The sequence below is a fragment of the Pseudophryne corroboree genome, chromosome 5, assembly GCF_028390025.1.
Source record: "Pseudophryne corroboree isolate aPseCor3 chromosome 5, aPseCor3.hap2, whole genome shotgun sequence".
NCBI lineage: Eukaryota > Metazoa > Chordata > Amphibia > Anura > Myobatrachidae > Pseudophryne > Pseudophryne corroboree.
The window spans coordinates 403,884,435-403,902,163 of NC_086448.1; the positions used below are offsets into that span (position 1 = coordinate 403,884,435).

General features: G+C 42.8%; 1 protein-coding gene across 1 annotated transcript in view; it reads left to right on the forward strand.

The window, feature by feature from the left end:
* Positions 1–17,274, forward strand: part of LOC134927784 (poly(rC)-binding protein 3-like) — a 2,026,162-nt gene extending 2,008,888 nt beyond the window's left edge. Inside the window, exon 19 of the mRNA XM_063922744.1 lies at positions 15,645–17,274. Coding sequence (XP_063778814.1) covers positions 15,645–15,657 — 13 coding nt within the window. The 3' untranslated portion in view covers positions 15,658–17,274. The remainder of the gene's footprint in view (positions 1–15,644) is intronic.
* Positions 17,275–17,729: the final 455 nt, after the last annotated feature.

Below are 17,729 nucleotides of genomic sequence, written 5' to 3' on the forward strand. Positions count from 1 at the left end.
CTGGCGGCACACAGCGGCAGCCAGGCAGCATGTAATGTGTCAGTTTGACTCATTACATGCCGCTCTGGCTTTGGGCCCCTTGACATTGGTGGGCCCCAGTGCAAGGCACTGCTTGCACTGGCGATAGTTCCGCCACTGCTTTCACCTTCAACTCACAGGAGCCAACTGAGAGCAGTTCACCAAGCACAACTTTTAAATGATCAACAGTATACCACTTGCAGCAAACAGCTGCGCTGACCCATCATCACATCACCTGCAGCGTGCGTTCCACCGGACTACGCATGTGCAGTGTCTCAGAGCACTATGCAAACAAGCTCAACTAACACAGGAAGTAGTCTGTGTTCCACTAGTATGCGTTCCACTAGTATGAAGTATGCAATGCAATGGATTTCAAGGAAAAATCTTAGTGCGCATATAATGAGCTGCTGGACACCACCCCCCCCCCCCCACCCCCCTCAAAAGAAGGTTCCCAAACCCTTCACCACAGAAGTGCACAAAAAACAAATAGTAAAGAAGGGGACTTATCCTGCGCTCCACAGTGAGATCACAATTTAAGCGGTTCTGGAGTTGTTAGGAAGCTCACATGGATGCCATAAAAAGAGGAAATGTGCATATAGTGAAGTATAGTTTTAATAAAACATCAAGCACAATAATGCAGCAATAGAAATCTTAATAATCAATTAAAAAGTTCCACTGTTGAATACATAGCAGCATAAGTGATAGCAGCATACAGTGCCGTAACTAGATATTTTAGCGCTGTGTGCAAGAAACGCCATCGGCGCTCCCCCCCTTTAACGTAAACCAGCGGCAGTGCGCGTCGAAAGCGCGCGCAAAAATATATAGGGGTGTGGCTTTGCAGGAAAGGGATGTGGCCATAAAATAATACCAATTCATATAATGGTGCACAGTAGTCTCCATTATTTAAATTACGTTGCACAGTAGCGCCACTACACCAGGTAGAGTCCCCTTCTTACACATTACGGCAGACAGCATCCCCTTTTTACACATTACAGCAGACAGCGCCTCCTTTTTATACATTACGGCAGACAGCGTTTCCTTTTTTACACATTACAGCAGACAGAATCCTCTTTTTACACATTACGGCAGACAGAGTCCCCTTTTTACACATTACAGCAGACAGAATCCCCTTTCTACACATTACAGCAGACAGAATCCCCTTTCTACACATTACAGCAGACAGAATCCCCTTTCTACACATTACGGCAGGCAGAGTCCCCCTTTTACACATAAGGACAGGCCAGGGGCATGAGTACATACCAGATGCCTGGACATATATACATACTGTAGATACACACAACTACATATATACACAGTCACATATATATATATATATATATATATATACACACACACACCCATCCACATATACACACAAACCCAGTCACACACACAAATATATATGTATATATAAATACTTATCTGCCACATATATACTCTGTCTATCCCCACCCCGGCACTGTGCCCTGTCAGTCTCATCTCTTCTCACCTCTGCGTGCGTGAGCCAGACAGTGGGTGCGGGAGCCAGGCATCGAGGGTCCGGAGGCAGGAGCTGGCAGCTGAAGTGTGGGTGTCGGAGACTCGGAGCTGGGCTGCTGGGGTCAGGAGGCGAGGCACGGCAGCCGATGTGTGGATGCAGCAGCGGGGGTCTGGAAGCGGAAGCCGGGCAGCAGGGGTCTGGAAGTGGTAGCCGACAGCCGATGTGTGAATGCAGCAGCCGGGCAGCGGGGGTCTGGAAGCTCGAGCCGGCATCCGAAGTGTGGGTGCGTCATCCGGGCAGCGGGGGTCTGGAAGCGGGAGCCGGCAGCCTAAGTGTGGTGGCGGGATCCGGGCAGTTGAGGTCAAGAGGCGGGAGCCGGCAGCCTAAGCATGGGGGCTGTAGCCAGACAGCGGGGGTCAGGCAGCACAGAAGCGGCTTATAATGAGTCAGTCAGACTCATTACAATGCCGCAGACTTTGCGCCCTCAGGGCGACTGCGCTGTTTGCCAAGCACTGCTGGAACACACGTAGTTACGGCCCTGCCAGCATATGTTTAAGCAGCACAAGTACAAGGACTGTAGTGAGTTCTGGAGTTATTAGGAAACTCACATGGATGCCATAAACAGTGTACTTCTAATAAAACATCAAGCACAATAATGCAGCAATACAAATCTTAATGGCCATTTAAAAGTTCCACTGTTAATACATAGCAGCATAAATGATAGCAGCATATGTTTGAGCAGCACAAATACAAGGACTGTATATTGAGAGGCAGTGGGGAATTACCAGAAGTATAGAACTGTGAACACAGTTCAAAGCCAGCTCGCGGGTTTAATTAGTGCAGGGAAACCGGGGAAACCCCTGTACCATGCTGTACTGGAATGGTCAGTCCACCGTTGCTCCTCCACTCACAGCCCTACGTCCACCAACGCGTTTCTACCTCTCACAGAGGTCTTTGTCAAGGTGCAGAATAGTCAAGTGTGCTGTTTGTAAAAGTCTATTTAACCAAATCACAACCAATCGGTTTGCAGTGACCGCAGCTGGACCCTATTCATTAAATTACCTAACTGAGTCCCACGGTCCTTTGCTGCTCACTGCTTCTTCCTGATACTACTTGTTGCCATAACAACCGCTGTGCACTTCCGGTTATGGAAAAGTCCAGTATTACTAGTTAAATCTCCTTTCATGAGGCTTGACCATCATAGGGCTTAGGTGTGCATCAACATGTATTTGGACTGATCTTATTACGTCCAAATTGTCCATACGGAATACGGAGATATCTAGCATGCCGAGCGGCGTAACGTCACTTCCGGTCAGCTTTTGCTGTGCATACTTAGTCCTCATCCTTCTCTGGATGGCGTAACGTCACTTCCGGTGACGGAGGTAAATACTGGCAACATATTCTCCATATTATATACTGGATATGAACAAAGATTCGATAGAGAATAAAGAAAGTATCAATTATTTCAGGTATTCATCATGTGTACAGCCTTATCTACTAAGTCTAATATGTTCAAAAATAACAATAAAAACGATTTAAAACAATTTAAAAAAAGTAGATGATACTCATTACTATACTATATAATAAAATAAAATCTATTGTCAGTTAAAATGTTAAGGCAGTAGAGACACATATAAAGGGAGAAAATGTACGAGAGGGAAATCATAGAGGTATTCATATATTTTTTCTTATAAAAACCACTATTCAAGCCCTCTGGTTTTAACGTCCCTAACTCATAAATCGCTCTCATCTCTGCTTTAGCCAACTGGGTCGCCAAGTTTTTGCGCCTCCAGTCCCCTTTGATGTATCTTAAACCACAGAACTGTTTAATTGCATTACAGTTGCTCTGGTGATTCACACAGAAATGTTCCGATAGGGCATGGGTAGTAAGGCATTTTTTAATGTTCCTAAGGTGTTCCCCATGTCTTATCTTGAGGGGTTGGGAGGTTCTCCCTATATACCAGAAACCACAATCGCACTCGATTGTGTAAACCACGTTGCTAGTGTTGCAGGTGATAAAGTCTGATATCTTAAATTTTGTTTTGTTGATAGTCACCTCTGTGGTCTTACTACCAGACCCTTTGATACCCCTACACCCCAGACAACTCACACATCGGAAGAAGCCTTTAGATTTAATCATGTTCATCCTTTTCACACCTGGTTGTGCGCTTCTTACCAAACTTGTCTTAATGTTTGGTGCCCTTTTAAAGATACACTTGGGCCTAGCTGGCAGAAGGTCACCTATCACTGGATCTTTTCTTAGGATTTTCCAATGTCTATTGAGGGAACCCTCCAAGGCCTTATATTGGCTGCTGAATGAGGTTACGAAAGACCAATCATAGCTCTTAGTGTCGGTATTCTTCTCCTTGGTGGCTAATAGATCTTTTCTGTCTTTGTCGGATACCTTCATCAGTGCGTTGGTAACCTTTTTAGAGTCGTATCCCGATACTCTAAATTTATTTTGTAAATCTTTTGCTTGCTCCTCAAATATTTCTATTTTTTTGCAATTTTGTATTAAGCGCCTGAATTGGCCTCCTGGGATCGAGTCTAGCCAATTCGGATGATGGCAACTGGTCGCATTTATAATCATCCCCGAATCTGTGGGTTTGGTAAAATTTCTGGTATTCAAACCATTCTCATCCACCGATATTGTGATGTCGAGAAAATGTAAAATCTATCTACTACTTTCAAATGAAAATTGGATGTTTTTATTATTAGTGTTTAGGTATGTGTAGAAGTCATTCAAGTCTCCCTCATCACCCTTCCAAATAAAGAATACATCGTCGATGTACCTTTTCCAGGTCACCAGGTTCGCCCCAAAGGGACAGTGGTTCCATATTGTTTCTTCTTCCCACTGCCCCATGAAGATGTTTGCATAACTTGGGGCGAACCTGGTGCCCATTGCTGTTCCGACTTTTTGCAAATAAAATGTATTATTAAAAGAAAAATAATTATTTTCTAGAATAAACTTCACTCCGTCTTTTATGAGGTTTTTAAGATCTGTAACCATAGTGCTTTTTTCTAATGCTTGATCCAGGGATGCTAGGCTGTCCTTAAGGTCAATAATGGTGTACAGCGATCGTACGTCCGCTGCCACCATTATAAAACCCTCCTCCCATTCAAAATTTTCCAATCTTTGTAGAAAATCAGTGGTGTCTCTCAAGTGGGATGGATATTTAGATACAAGTGGCTAAAGATGAAAGTCTAGATATTCTGACAGGTTCGATGTAACTGAATCTATACCTGATACGATCGGTCTGCCAGGTGGCTTGACCGGATCTTTGTGTATCTTCGGCAACACGTATAGGACCGGGATGACCGGATCTTTATTGTATATAAATTGAGTTTCCTTCTCTGTTAAAGTACCCAGATCCCTGTATTTTGTCAGGAGGATATCTAGTTTAGTGAGAATGTCCATAGTGGGGTCTGTTCTGAGTTTCCCGTAAGTTTGTCCATCTCCCAACTGCCTAAGTACCTCTTGGATATATTCGTCCTTGGACATAACTACAACCCCCCCCCCCCTTTATTGGTTGGTTTAATAACTAATTCTTCATTCTCTTTCAGTCTGATGAGAGCTTGACGTTCTTTTGCTGTTAAATTATGTCTGCGAAGTTTAGGCTCCATTCCTTTTATATCATCTGATACTAACTTCAGGAATGTTTCAATAAACTTCCCCCTCATATGCGAGGGGTTGATGATTGACTTGGGTTTGAAGGGGGTGATCGAGGTACTGGTTGATTCCGTAACAGGATTGCTAATGAAGAATTTTTACAAGATTAACTTGCGGACAAATTTGTTGAGGTCCACATAGGTATTACATTTATTGAGAGGTAATGAAGGAGCGAACTTCAGGCCTTTTTCATGGACAGAGATCTCTTCTTTCACTAAAATGTGCTTGCTAAGGTTAATCCTTCTGTGGTTAATCCCTTTGCGATTCCTTTCTCACTTGAACTATTTTCTTTTTGTTTTTTATTCTATCCTTTTTTCTCCTCGGTCTCCCTTTTTTACTAAGTTTTCCTCCTCTAGTGCCTCTAGTTTTTATCTTATATACCTTTTCTGATGACCCCTCAATAAAAAAGGAGATGAAAGGGGCTCATTCTGATCTTCCAATGGGCCGAATCTGTTGGTGGGATAATTTCTTCTGTAATTTCTCTCTTCTTGTTCGTAGTGGGTATCTCTTCCGTTATATGCTGGTTGCCTTTGCTTCATCCTTCACCTAGGTGTCTCAATTCGCCTCCAATTCGTGTCGAAGTTCTTAATGTATGGTCGTCTGGACTTGCCCCCCCACCATTTGAGTGTCCTAAGTTGGGGATCAGTATACCCCTCATTTCGTTTTTTACACATTACGGCAGACAGCGTCCTTTTTTACACATTATGGCAGACAGCATCCCCTTTTTGCACATAACGGCAGACAGCATCCCCTTTTTTATACATTACGGCAGACAGCATCCCCTTTTTACACATTACGGCAGACAGCGTCCCCTTTTTACACATAACGGCAGACAGAGTCCTCTTTTTTACACATTACGGCAGACAGCGTCCTCTTTTTTACACATTACGGCAAACAGCGTCCCTTTTTTACACATTATGGCAAACGGCGTCCCCTTTTTTACACATTACGGCAGACAGCTTCCCCTTTTTTACACATTACGGCAGACAGCGTCCCCTTTTTACACATTACGGCAGACAGCGTCCCCCTTTTTACACATAATGGCAGACAGCATCCCCTTTTTTACACATTACGGCAGACAGCGTCCCCTTTTTTACACATTACGGCAAACAGCGTCCTCTTTTTTACACATTACGACAGACAGCGTCCCCTTTTTTACAATTTACGGCAAACAGCGTCCTCTTTTTTACACATTACAACAGACAGCGTCCTCTTTTTTACACATTACAGCAAATGGCGTCCCCTTTTTTACACATTATGGCAATCGGCGTTCTCTTTTTTACACATTACAGCAAACGGCGTCCCCTTTTTTACACATTACGGCAGACAGCATCCCATTTTTACACATTTAGGCAGACAGAATAGATAGATACATAGGCAAACGCAGGGGGGGGGTTACGGTTGCACGGAAACCCCCTTCCTCTTGGCAAGTGGCTCAAATTATGACAATAGTAATGGTAAATAATACTACTACTAGAACTGCCGCCACATCATGCAGTTCCTGTCTCCAGCTTCTTCTGTACATGCCCAGATGCCCAGTGGTAGCGCTTCTTCTACCAGGTTTGCTGTGTGTATGGATCTGAGTCCTCAGTCAGTGCACTGGACCAAAGAGTAGCTACCAGGAAGAAGAGACAGGAGCATTACCATAAGGTGGAAGGATATGTTCTTAGAAAGTGCAGTATTGGTTCTATTATGTTTGTGTATGTATATTTATTATGATATGTTTAACCTTTTTTCTGATCATTTATTTATATTATTTATGTTTGATACAGCCTATACTATAGACCATCTATAGTGTTAGATATAAATACTGTATTCCATACGCAGTGTATAAAAATGCCAATGTTCAGTTATTACTATTGATGTGCACCGGACATTTTTTGGTTTTGGGTTCGGTTCCGTGGCCGTGTTTTGGATTCGGACGCGTTTTGGCAAAACCTCACCGAAAATTTTTTGTCGGATTCGGGTGTGTTTTGGATTCGGGTGTTTTTTTCAAAAAAACCTAAAAAAACAGCTTAAATCATAGAATTTGGGGGTCATTTTGATCCCATAGTATTATTAACCTCAATAACCATAATTTCCACTCATTTCCAGTCTATTCTAAACACCTCACACCTCACAATATTATTTTTAGTCCTAAAATTTGCACCAAGGTCGCTGGATGGCTAAGCTAAGCGACACAAGTGGCCGACACAAACACCTGGCCCATCTAGGAGTGGCACTGCAGTGTCAGGCAGGATGGCACTTCAAAAAAATAGTCCCCAAACAGCACATGATGCAAAGAAAAAAAGAGACGCACCAAGGTCACTGGATGGCTAAGCTAAGCGACACAAGTGGCCGACACAAACACCTGGCCCATCTAGGAGTGGCACTGCAGTGTCAGGCAGGATGGCACTTAAAAAAAATAGTCCCCAAACAGCACATTATGCAAAGAAAAAAAGAGGCGCACCAAGGTCGCTGTAAGACTAAGCTAAGCGACATAAGTGGCCGACACAAACACCTGGCCCATCTAGGAGTGGCACTGCAGTGTCAGGCAGGATGGCACTTAAAAAAAATAGTCCCCAAACAGCACATGATGCAAAGAAAAAAAGAGGCGCACCAAGGTCGCTGGATGGCTAAGCTAAGCGACACAAGTGGCCGACACAAACACCTGGCCCATCTAGGAGTGGCACTGCAGTGTCAGGCAGGATGGCACTTCAAAAAAATAGTCCCCAAACAGCACATGATGCAAAGAAAAATGAAAGAAAAAAGAGGTGCAAGATGGAATTGTCCTTGGGCTCTCCCACCCACCCTTATGTTGTATAAACAGGACATGCACACTTTAACGAACCCATCATTTCAGTGACAGGGTCTGCCACACGACTGTGACTGAAATGATTGGTTGGTTTGGGCCCCCACCAAAAAAGAAGCAATCAATCTCTCCTTGCACAAACTGGCTCTACAGAGGCAAGATGTCCACCTCATCATCATCCTCCGATTCCTCACCCCTTTCACTGTGTACATCCCCCTCCTCACAGATTATTCATTCGTCCCCACTGGAATCCACCATCTCAGGTCCCCGTGTACTTTCTGGAGGCAATTGCTGCTGGTGAATGTCTCCACGGAGGAAATGATTATAATTCATTTTAATGAACATCATCTTCTCCACATTTTCTGGAAGTAACCTCGTACGCCGATTGCTGACAAGGTGAGCGGCTGCACTAAACACTCTTTAGGAGTACACACTGGAGGGAGGGCAACTTAGGTAGAATAAAGCCAGTTTGTGCAAGGGCCTCCAAATTGCCTCTTTTTCCTGCCAGTATACGTACGGACTGTCTGACGTGCCTACTTGGATGCGGTCACTCATATGGTGACAGAATCATATGCAGTGACAGTAGACGACATGTCAGTAATCGTTGGCAGGTCCTTCAGTCCGGAGCAGATGTCAGCACTCGCTCCAGACTGACCTGCATCACCGCCAGCGGGTGGGCTCGGAATTCTTAGCCTTTTCCTCGCACCCCCAGTTGCGGGAGAATGTGAAGTAGGAGATGTTGACGGGTCACGTTCCGCTTGACTTGACAATTTTCTCACCAGCAGGTCTTTGTACCTCTGCAGACTTGTGTCTGCCGGAAAGAGAGATACAATGTAGGTTTTAAATCTAGGATCGAGCACGGTGGCCAAAATGTAGTGCTCTGATTTCAACAGATTGACCACCCGTGAATCCTGGTTAAGCGAATTAAGGGCTCCATCCACAAGTCCCAAATGCCTAGCGGAATCGCTCTGTTTTAGCTCCTCCTTCAATGTCTCCAGCTTCTTCTGCAAAAGCCTGTTGAGGGGAATGACCTGAATCATGCTGGCAGTGTCTGAACTGACTTCACGTGTGGCAAGTTCAAAGGGTTGCAGAACCTTGCACAACGTTGAAATCATTCTCCACTGTACTTGAGTCAGGTGCATTCCCCCTCCTTTGCCTATATCGTGGCCAGATGTATAGGCTTGAATGGCCTTTTGCTGCTCCTCCATCCTCTGAAGCATATAGAGGGTTGACTTCCACCTCGTTACCACCTCTTGCTTCAGATGATGACAGGGCAGGTTCAGGAATGTTTGGTGGTGCTCCAGTCTTCTGTACGCGGTGCCTGAATTCCGAAAGTGGCCCGCAATTCTTCTGGCCACCGACAGCATCTCTTGCACGCCCCTGTCGTTTTTAAAGTAATTCTGCACCACCAAATTCAAGGTATGTGCAAAACATGGGACGTGCTGGAATTTGCCCAGATGTAATGCACGCACAATATTGCTGGCGTTGTCCGATGTCACAAATCCCCAGGAGAGTCCAATTGGGGTAAGCCATTCTGCGATGATCTTCCTCAGTTGCCGTAAGAGGTTTTCAGCTGTGTGCCTCTTATGGAAAGCGGTGATACAAAGCGTAGCCTGCCTAGGAACGAGTTGGCGTTTGCGAGATGCTGCTACTGGTGCCGCCGCTGCTGTTCTTGCTGCGGGAGGCAATACATCTACCCAGTGGGCTGTCACAGTCATATAGTCCTGAGTCTGCCCTGCTCCACTTGTCCACATGTCCGTGGTTAAGTGGACATTGGGTACAACTGCATTTTTTAGGACACTGGTGAGTCTTTTTCTGAGGTCTGTGTACATTTTCAGTATCGCCTGCCTAGAGAAATGGAACCTAGATGGTATTTGGTACCGGGGACACAGTACCTCAATCAAGTCTATAGTTGCCTCTGAATTAACGATGGATACCGGAACCACGTTTCTCACCGCCCAGGCTGCCAAGGCCTGAGTTATCTGCTTTGCAGCAGGATGACTACTGTGATATTTCATCTTCCAAAGGACTGTTGGACAGTCAATTGCTTACTGGAAGTAGTACAAGTGGTCTTCCGACTTCCCCTCTGGGATGACGATCGACTCCCAGCAGCAACAACAGCAGCGCCAGCAGCAGTAGGCGTTACACTCAAGGATGCATCGGAGGAATCCCAGGCAGGAGAGGACTCGTCAGACTTGCCAGTGACATGGCCTGAAGGATTATTGGCTTTCCTGGGTAAGGAGGAAATTGACACTGAGGGAGTTGGTGGTGTGGTTTGCAGGAGCTTGGTTACAAGAGGAAGGGATTTAGTGGTCAGTGGACTGCTTCCGCTGTCATCCAAAGTTTTTGAACTTGTCACTAAGGGAGGATGTTCCGAGGTGGTTAACGTCCTTACCCCTACTTATTACAGCTTGACAAAGGCAACACACGGCTTGACACCTGTTGTCCGCATTTGTGTTGAAATAATTCCACACCGAAGAGCTGATTTTTTTTTGTATTTTGACCAGGCATGTCAATGGCCATATTCGTCCCACGGACAACAGGTGTCTCCCCGGGTGCCTGCCTTAAACAAACCACTTCACCATCAGAATCCTCCTTGTCAATTTCCTCCCCAGCGCCAGCAACACCCATATCCTCATCCTGGTGTACTTCAACACTGACATCTTCAATTTGACTATCAGGAACTGGACTGCGGGTGCTCCTTTCAGCACTTGCAGGGGGCGTGCAAATGGTGAAAGGCGCAAGCTCTTCCCGTCCAGTGTTGGGAAGGTCAGGCATCGCAACCGACACAATTGGACTCTCCTTGGGGATTTGTGATTTAGAAGAACGCACAGTTCTTTGCTGTGCTTTTGCCAGCTTAAGTCTTTTCATTTTATTAGCGAGAGGATGAGTGCTTCCATCCTCATGTGAATCTGAACCACTAGCCATGAACATAGGCCAGGGCCTCAGCCGTTTCTTGCCACTCCGTGTCGTAAATGGCATATTGGCAAGTTTACGCTTCTCATCAGATGCTTTCAATTTAGATTTTTGGGTCATTTTACTGAACTTTTGTGTTTTGGATTTTACATGCTCTCTACTACGACATTGGGCATCGGCCTTGGCAGACGACGTTGATGGCATTTCATCGTCTCGGCCATGACTAGTGGCAGCAGCTTCAGCACGAGGTGGAAGTGGATCTTGATCTTTCCCTATTTTACCCTCCACATTTTTGTTCTCTATTTTTTAATGTGTGGAATTATATGCCAGTATCAATAGCAATGGCCTACTACTATATATACTGTGCACAACTAAAATGCACCATAGGTATAGAATGTAGATGGATAGTATACTTAATGACGACACAGAGGTAGGCACAGGAGTGGCCTTCCGTATCGTACTGCTATATATAGTATACTGGTGGACACTGTGTCGGCAAACTGCAAAACTAAAATGCACCACAGGTATAGAATGTAGATGGATAGTATACTTAATGACGACACAGAGGTAGGCACAGCAGTGGCCTTCCGTATCGTACTGCTATATATAGTATACTGGTGGTCACTCTGCACTGTACTCCTCCTATATAATATTAATTATACTGGTGGTCCCCAGTCCCCACAATAAAGCAGCACACTGAGCACAGATATGGAGTGTTTTTCAGGCAGACAACGTATACTGGTGGTCACTGTCAGCAAAACTCTGCACTGTACTCCTGCTATATAATACAGCTGCTCCCCAGTCCCCAAATTAAGCAGTGTGAGCACAGAAATATTATTATGCAGCACACTGAGCACAGATATGGAGCGTTTTTTTCAGGCAGAGAACGGACTGGTGGTCACTGATCAGCAAAACTCTGCACTGTACTCCTCCTAACAGCTGCTCCCCAGTACTCCCCACAATTAAGCAATCAAGTTCAACAATAAAGTGAATAAACGGAGAGGACACGAGCCACGTCCTCTCCCTATCATCTCTAATGCACGAGTGAAAATGGCGGCGACGCGCGGCTGCTTATATAGAATCCGAATCTCGCGAGAATCCGACAGCGGGATGATGACGTTCGGGCGTGCTCGGGTTAGCCGAGCAAGGCGGGAAGGTTCGAACCTGCCTCGGACCCGTGTAAAATGGGGGAAGTTCGGGGGGGTTCGGTTTCCAAGAAACCGAACCCGCTCATCACTAGTTATTACTAGGTTCTTCTACCGCTCCCCCAAACTCCTGCACTTGATCCAATATTCCGCAGAGTGGGAGATTGTGGGATTGCATTTGGAAACCCCCCTCAAGAAATCCTGCATTTGCCACTGAGATAGATAGATAGAATAGATATACTTACTGTTTCCGCTGGCTCAGGCTCCTCGTGCAGCTTCTGCCAGCTCCTGGGCAGGGGAGAAGAAGGAGGAGGGAGGGGGACTCGGGATCCGCAGCAGCGCAGTGTAATTGGTGGAGTTGTAATTGGTGGTCGCCATGGCAGTCCCCAAAGTTTGTAGGTAGAAAGTGTCAGAAAAAGGGAAATAATTGTGTTTTAAAATAAAATAAATAGAATCAAGTAGGAATTGTCCATGTTTCTCCATGAGAAACATCCATCTGCCCTTAGCTGATCCTTTATTACTTGTAATCCCAAAGTATGAGGAATATTTGTATGTAGACTTTGAATGTCTAGCGTTAAAAATTTATAAGATGATTTCCAATTAACCTTTTGGATTCATTGTAAAAAATGTGCTGTATCTCAGATATGCGATCACAACAGAGATTCACCACGGGGCTGCAGTCTATCAACATAAAAGGACAAATTGGATGTAAGCGACTGGACACCAAATATGATAGGGCTACCTTGGGGAGAAACTGTAGATTTATGTATTTTTGTAAGATGATAGTATATATGAGTGACTGGAAATGGGGGAAAAAGAAACTGATATTCCTCCCTGGAGATCGTGCTAGTGGATTCAGCTTCCTCCAGCAGCTTCTGTTACTCTAACTTATATTCAGAAGTTGGATCCTTTGTTAACCTGATTTAAAAATTCTTATTCTCAAATTGCCTCAAGGCCTCTCTCACATAATCCCCTCGGTCTTAGATCACTAGACCACCGTCTTATTGGCCTATTTGATAACCAGTGTGGTATCTATTTAATTCAGAAAGTGCCTTTCTTTCCCATTTATTAAGTTTCCCTGTTGGTGTGGCTTTTTAATTATCACTAGTACACATAGTCCAAAAGCTGTCTAAGGTAGTTTTATAAAAACTTTCGATACAGCTACTTTTTGAGGAAATGTGTAAAAATTCTGACTTTATCTTAAATTTGCTTCTATCTACGTTAATGTTGAAAACTTTCTGTGTTTTTTGTATACCCTCAGTATTTTTTTCTTCTTGTAGTTTCATTATCATCTGCATAAATGGATCATCATTAGAATTGGTTCTCCTCATTTTGAGTATAACATTATTGTTGAAAAAAGATGCTGTTGAGTGGTGAAAGTAATATAAGGATATTATTATATATGGAATTAGTGTGATGTCACAAAAAAACAACTTTAACTCAAACTCCACATGTAATCCAAAAGGGATTAGTGTCCACATTTAATCCAAAAGGGATCAAATGTATATCTCATTTCACTTTGTACCAGGTATTGTTCTGTGACTTCTTTCCTCCACTTTCCTGTGACCTGTTTAAGCCCTATTACTAATATAATGGAATCCATGGAACAGGAATGGGATTGTTTGAAATGGTTAGATAGAGGGTGCTTCTCAAAGTCTTTTTTATGTTCCTTGTACGCTCCGCCCATCTTTCACGTAGTGTTCGAGAGGGTTTCCCTCTTGAACTGCTTGCTGCAGGTGCACTCAATTAAATAAATGCAATTTTTGCTGTAGCAACTGATAAATTCTTAATTTGGGAAAGTGATTCCATTTGAACTGGAAATATATATAGTCATGTATACACACCTTTAAGTTTATTGTTTATTGTTTGTAATTTGATAAAAACAAGTATAGGCGGTCTAGCAAGGGAAGTTTGTCTGGGGCAAGACATTAAAATTAATGACTACATATTTTCTATAAAGTGATATGTAATATGTGTTCACTATGTAAATAAGTATAATAACTTTGATACGTATTTATTTATGCTTTACATATAACAGATTAACAAAAAATTACAATGTTCTCATTGCTGCTCTTTATGTTATGAGGACATTTCTTCACATGTACACGTTCAAATACATACAAATGCAATATTTTGGGTAAGAATGAAACTGCAGAATAAGTACTTTCCTTTTGTTCTATATGTTTTTAAGCACCTGTTGTCTGTAAACAGTTTAGACAGACAATTTATGAACATTTAGAATTGTAGCCTACCAATATACTTAATTCTGGATCTCTGTAATTGGATAGGCCACAGGTTCTCAAACTTGGTCCTCAGGTCCCCCCACAGTGCATGCAGGTCACCCAGCAGGTGCACAGGTGTATTACTCACTTACACATTTTAAAAGGTCCACAGTTGGAGCTAATTATTTCACTTGTGATTCTGTAAGGAGACCTGCAAAACATGCACTGTGTGGGGTCCTGAGGACAGAGTTTGAGAACCTGTAGGATAGGCTATAGTCTTACATATTGGTGGTCATTCCGAGTTGTTCGCTCTGTATTTTTTTCTCGCAACGGAGCGATTAGTCGCTAATGCGCATGCGCAATGTCCGCAGTGCGACTGCGCCAAGTAAATTTGCTATGCGGTTAGGTATTTTACTCACGGCATTGCAAGGTTTTTTCTTCGTTCTGGTGATCGGAGTGTGATTGACAGGAAGTGGGTGTTTCTGGGCGGAAACAGGCCGTTTTATGGGTGTGTGCGAAAAAACGCTACCGTTTCTGGGAAAAACGCGGGAGTGGCTGGAGAAACGGAGGAGTGTCTGGGCGAACGCTGGGTGTGTTTGTGACGTCAAACCAGGAGCGACAAGCACTGAACTGATCGCAGATGCCGAGTAAGTGTGGAGCTACTCAGAAACTGCTAAGAAGTGTCTATTCGCAATTTTGCTAATCTTTCATTCGCAATTTTGATAAGCTAAGATTCACTCCCAGTAGGCGGCGGCTTAGCGTGTGCAAAGCTGCTAAAAGCAGCTTGCGAGCGAACAACTCGGAATGAGGGCCATTGTGTTTCTTCTAAAAAAATGACGGTCTTAACTGTGTAACAGCAGTTCTTTAATATAGGTGACAGTAAGCACATAAATGCGATGACTGTCTAACAAACATGAAACACAACTCAGAAACGACTTCTATCTTAAAGCCTACTGTATCTTGTTTGCAAAACACTGTAATTTAAATAATCTAATGTTAGATAGTTTTTATTTTTTAGTAAGCTTGCTACTTGTATTCTCTCTACTTATAAACTTACCCTATTTAAAAAAAAATCTACCTTTTCAACTATTTGCCAACACTTAGCTGAGATTTTGTTTCCCAAACCAAATCCGCAATAAATATGTATTTTTTTCCCCAGATGGGGTCTAACTGAATAGCCCGAAGACAAAAATTGCCACAAAACACAAATCACGAAAAAACCTTGTTTTTCACACCGGATACATTTTTCGTGACTAATTGGATACCCTCCTTAATGCTATAAAAAATGTGTGCTTAGTGAAATTCATAAACTTGACTGTTAATAGCACAACATATGAACTCATCTTCATAGTCCCATATTCATAAGTAAAACTGTAAGAAAACTTTTCTCTTCTTTTCACAGTTTCTTTTGGTGAATATGAATAATACTGTATGGATTCAGCATTACACGGGCCTTCATCTGCTTGAAAACATCAGGAAATTTTGTGTCCATGGAGGTTCACTGCTTGACTATGGAGTTGGATAGAGCCACCATACTCTGCTATGTGCTTTTCCACTGGAAGTAATAATTAAATCTGCAATAGTTTGTAGAATGTCCATGTGTTGGTGAATGATCATTCTTATGAGAATGAATATAAGCTTGCTTGAAAGGAGCTAATTATATGAGGAAATAAATAAAAACAAAAAGACTTTACCGTACAATTGCTAAAAGCAGTTACATTAATTTGTACTCCTACAATACATTGATTCTAGCTCAGGTGTCTGGTTGGATTAAACATTTTGAAACATGGAAAATTTCTGTTTTATTTTAGCCAAGACCATATACTATGTAAATTATGAAGTAGAAATATGTGCCATTCCTTTATATATATATATATATATATATATATACATACATGCATACATACACACACATATATATATATATATATATATTTGAGTCAAAATGTATGACATAAGTAAATCTACAGTGTGCTGTGCATTAAATATGCTGGTTAATTGCTGTGTTACAAACTAGAGGGGAAGGCTAGAACAATTACATACATCATTCTCCCAAGAGCAGCATTTGGAAAAAGCCATTTGGAAAATACACTCCAATCAATATACAACTTTTAAGAAGAAGATTTCTTCTTTAGTGCATAATGTGCTGTTTTAAGCACAAATCTTATCTGTGACTCAGTACTTTGTAAAAAATGAGATGTTTGCTATGTCCATTCCATAGAGACAGTGTATAAAGTATTTTAATTATCCTAGAATTATTCATATTTATCTGGCAACTGCCCACCAACCCTGTAAGTCACCTTTCCCCAAAAAAGTCATCTGTCTTTAGAAAGAACTATTGATCGCTAAGGTCTATGTAATTCTAGCTAGACAGTACATGCTGGACATGTTTGCACCACAGTCACACGATCCTATTCTGCAAACAGAGAAATGCAGGTACTGTAATCTGTTTCAGAAATGGCCAACATAGAGTTAAACATGTTGACAGTTTATTACACAGAGCTGTCTATCAGAGGCAATTCTTACATTATGTCAACACGCAGGGACCACAACTTATGCCCATTGCTCTGTGCCCACAAAAATAACAATTTTCCTAAAAAAAAGTTTTAAGCAATGTGTCATCTTTCTCAGAATAGACAAGTCAGTAATTGGTAAATCTGTTCACATTGCAATTAGTGGACTCAAAATTTGAAATATACTCAAGTTACAAATTTTCTTCTGCTCTATTAAACAATCTAAGATCAAGGTACTTATCACATTCATAAATTATAGCAATGTTTTGAAGATATTACAACCAACCTGAGCCATCAATTTATCTTGTTCTCTGCTTTCTGTACATGTGTCACTCCAGTATGGACTCATAATATCACCATTACAGGACTCCTGGACTAGACCAATTCTCAAGAATAGAGGAGCTTTACTGTAAATGAATAAAGCTACATATGATGACAATCAAGTTTTGGTTATGTCCAGTATTTTATGCTCTGACACATTATCAATATTTACAGAATAAATGTAAACAATTTCCTTGAGACCTGTGTTTGTTTTTCTTTTTTTTCCCTTGAAAGAATTAAGCCCACATACACACATGGGAGATGCGTGCTGAGCGATCTAGCACAGAACACTCAGCACACATCTCTCCCCCCGCTCAGCACTCAGCGCGATGTGTGCTGAGCGAGGGAGGAGAGGGATGGGGGGAATGCTCATTTCACCCAGTGGTGAAATGAGCGATCTTCCAGATTTGGCATGCATGCATGCCAAATCTAGAGCCGGCGATAGCGACGGGAGGGACCGCGCATCGCTGTCACCGGCACCCCTACACACGGAGCGATGTGTTCTTAATTTCTAAGCAATCTAGTCAGTTTGCTTAGATATTAAGTGAACATCGCTCCATGTGTACCCTTCTTTAGAGACCACCAAGTCTTCTACAATACAGGATTGTATACAATAGTCACTGCAATTTGCATGGTCCTAAAGTTCTTTGCAG